This window comes from Fonticula alba (assembly GCF_000388065.1).
Source record: "Fonticula alba strain ATCC 38817 unplaced genomic scaffold supercont2.7, whole genome shotgun sequence".
Taxonomy (NCBI): domain Eukaryota; order Rotosphaerida; family Fonticulaceae; genus Fonticula; species Fonticula alba.
This window is the reverse complement of record NW_009242977.1, coordinates 1,054,764-1,057,067: the sequence shown is the minus strand read 5'-3', so window position 1 is coordinate 1,057,067 and position 2,304 is coordinate 1,054,764. Positions and strand designations below refer to the sequence as shown.

The 2,304-nt window shown below is 70.7% G+C and overlaps 1 protein-coding gene across 1 annotated transcript in view; it reads left to right on the top strand.

Annotated features, from left to right (window-relative positions):
• Nucleotides 1–50, top strand: part of H696_04439 (hypothetical protein) — a gene marked incomplete at both ends in the record, with an annotated part of 2,048 nt that extends 1,998 nt beyond the window's left edge. Inside the window, one exon of the mRNA XM_009498315.1 lies at nucleotides 21–50. Within this exon, the coding sequence (XP_009496590.1) occupies nucleotides 21–50 (30 nt within the window). The remainder of the gene's footprint in view (nucleotides 1–20) is intronic.
• Between the last annotated feature and the right edge of the window lie 2,254 nt (nucleotides 51–2,304).

Here is a 2,304-nt window from a genome sequence, read left to right as displayed (position 1 = left end):
CCCCCCCACCCCCCCGGCAGGCCTGCGTCGCCATCTCCGGCGACACATAAGCAGGTTCTTTTTCTTTTTATTTTTCTTTCGAGGATACTCGCGGATGATGGTCGGCGCGGCCGCACGCTACTACTGCCCACCTGCCCCCGGGTTCTGGAGCCGCCTTTTGTGGTCGAATCCCCATTCTCCAGGCCCAGGAGAAGGAAGAGCAGATAGTCCCGGCATGCCCCCCGGCTGTTGGCGGGGGGGGCGGGGGGGGGGGCGAGGGGCGCGCTGGTTCGGCATCCCCCACTAGAAAACGGCTGGCCGCCCGCGGGACACATTTGGCCGTTAGCCTGAGTCGGGGTGAATGGGGGGGGGGCAGGTCGCAAGAAGGAGGGCGCCGGGCATTGCGACAAGCTCTGGCAGATCACCGGCGGGAGGGCGCGCGATCGGACTCCCGCCCTCCCGCCGGGGTGCTGTCCCCCAGCCGGGCGTTTGCGATTTGCCGGCGGGATTTGACCGGACGGGCGTTTTTTTTTTTCGCTGGAAGTCTCGCCCATGCTGCGGGTCTCAGTTCACCGGCGTGACGACGAGGGATGGGCACTCGCACGACCTCGGTCACTTCCCCCCCCCCCCCTTCCCCCCTCCCCGCGGACGATCGGCCTCGCGGGCTGGGCGTTTCGACCGACAGGCCCGGCGGGGCTCTGCCTGGGGAGGGGGAGCAGGGCCTATCGGGGGGGGGGGGGGGGCGGGGTGCCGGGGCCGGGGCCGGGGCTGGGGCTCTGGGGCCGGGGCATCTTGCGGCCGGCCGGAGCATTGGCAAGAGGCGGCCACGGTTGCCCTTTCCTGCGCCTTCTCTTTCCGGGTCTTAACGTGTTGGCCTCGCCCGATCCTCGGCGCCGGCAGGGGGCGGTGGGTTCCGGGGGCGGGGAGCCCTGGCTCCCTTTTCCGTCTGGGTCCACCGCGGAAGGCGCGTTGTTGTTTATTTCCTGGTGCTGCCTCATCACCGGCGGAGGGCGGTCGCGGCTTCCCCCGGCGCCGGCAACGGCGGTCTCTGTGACTGCGACACCCGGGGAATGGCGGTTCTGGCGCATCAGTGACCGGCATCTGGTTGGGTGGGCGGCGCCGGAGCGCCAGCGGTTCTGGTGGCCCCCCCCCCGCCCCCCCCGGCCCGCCACCCCGCGTGCCGAAGAGCGCCGACCAAAAAGAGAGCGGCGCAGACAGGGCTCGGCCGGAGGAGAGGCGCCCTCGGGATTGCTCTCCCCATTAGGCTGCGCGGGCGGGTGTAGACGGGCGTGGGCGCGCTCACACAGGCGCCTCATGAATACATGGCCCACGCCCGGCACCCGCCGCCCCCCCCCTCCCCGCGGGTCCAACCGCCAGCGGCTCCTTCCCTGGCTGGCGGACCGGAGGGTGGGTGGGCCACATCACCGCCGTGCGACCCGGGGTGCGGGAGGCTTCTCCCACTATGTCGCGGACCTTCCCAGCCAGCCAGCCAGCCACCCCCGCCCTGCCCCCCCCCCCCCTCTGTCAGCCCGCTTCCCCGGGTGGATTCCCCCAGCAAGGACCATGGCTGCAGGGAGCCGGATGCCTGTGTGCCGCGCCCCCCCCCCCGGCTGGGGATGGGGCGCGGGCGGTTCTTTTTCCTTCCGTTCGAAGGATGCGCCCACTTGGAGCCTCTTCTCGGCATGTACCTCTGGGCCTCAGCCAGGGGGGGGGGGGGGGCAAAGGGGCAAGCGTAAGTTCGCTGGTGCGGCGGCATTCATGGGTGCCCTCGTCCGCGAGAGCATGGGCTGAGGGCCGGGCGCGGGGCGTCTGCGAGTGGAGCCGGAAGCCCGGATCGGCACACTCGGGGGCTTGCCCGGCCGGGCCTCTCCCAGCGGCCAACAAGAGGATGGCCCCCGGCTGACACGCGTGTGGGGGGGCCCAGCACAGTTCCCATACCATCCCCTCCCCCCTCTCTTCCCCCTTCTCCCCCCCGCCCCCCATCCATCTGCCCTCTCCTCCCCCCCGCCGCTTCGTCCTCCGCCTCGTCTCCATCCCCCCCCCCCTCAAGTGCGGTCTCTGTTCGATCCCTCTTCCCCCTTTCTCTGATCGTACGTCAGCGCCCGGCCTTTTGTCTGCTCCCTTGCGCGTCCCCTCCTGCGACCAGTCCCCACTCACCGTCCCGTGTCCCGGTTGCTTGCCAACTGCCAGCCGAGCTCCCGCCATGTGCGTCTCCTCTTGCTCCCCGCTCGCCCTCCCTCTCCACCACGGCTAAGCCGCCCGCCTTCGTCATGCCCATCTCTCTCCCTCTCTCCCTCCCTCCCTCTCTCTCTCTCTCTCTCTCTC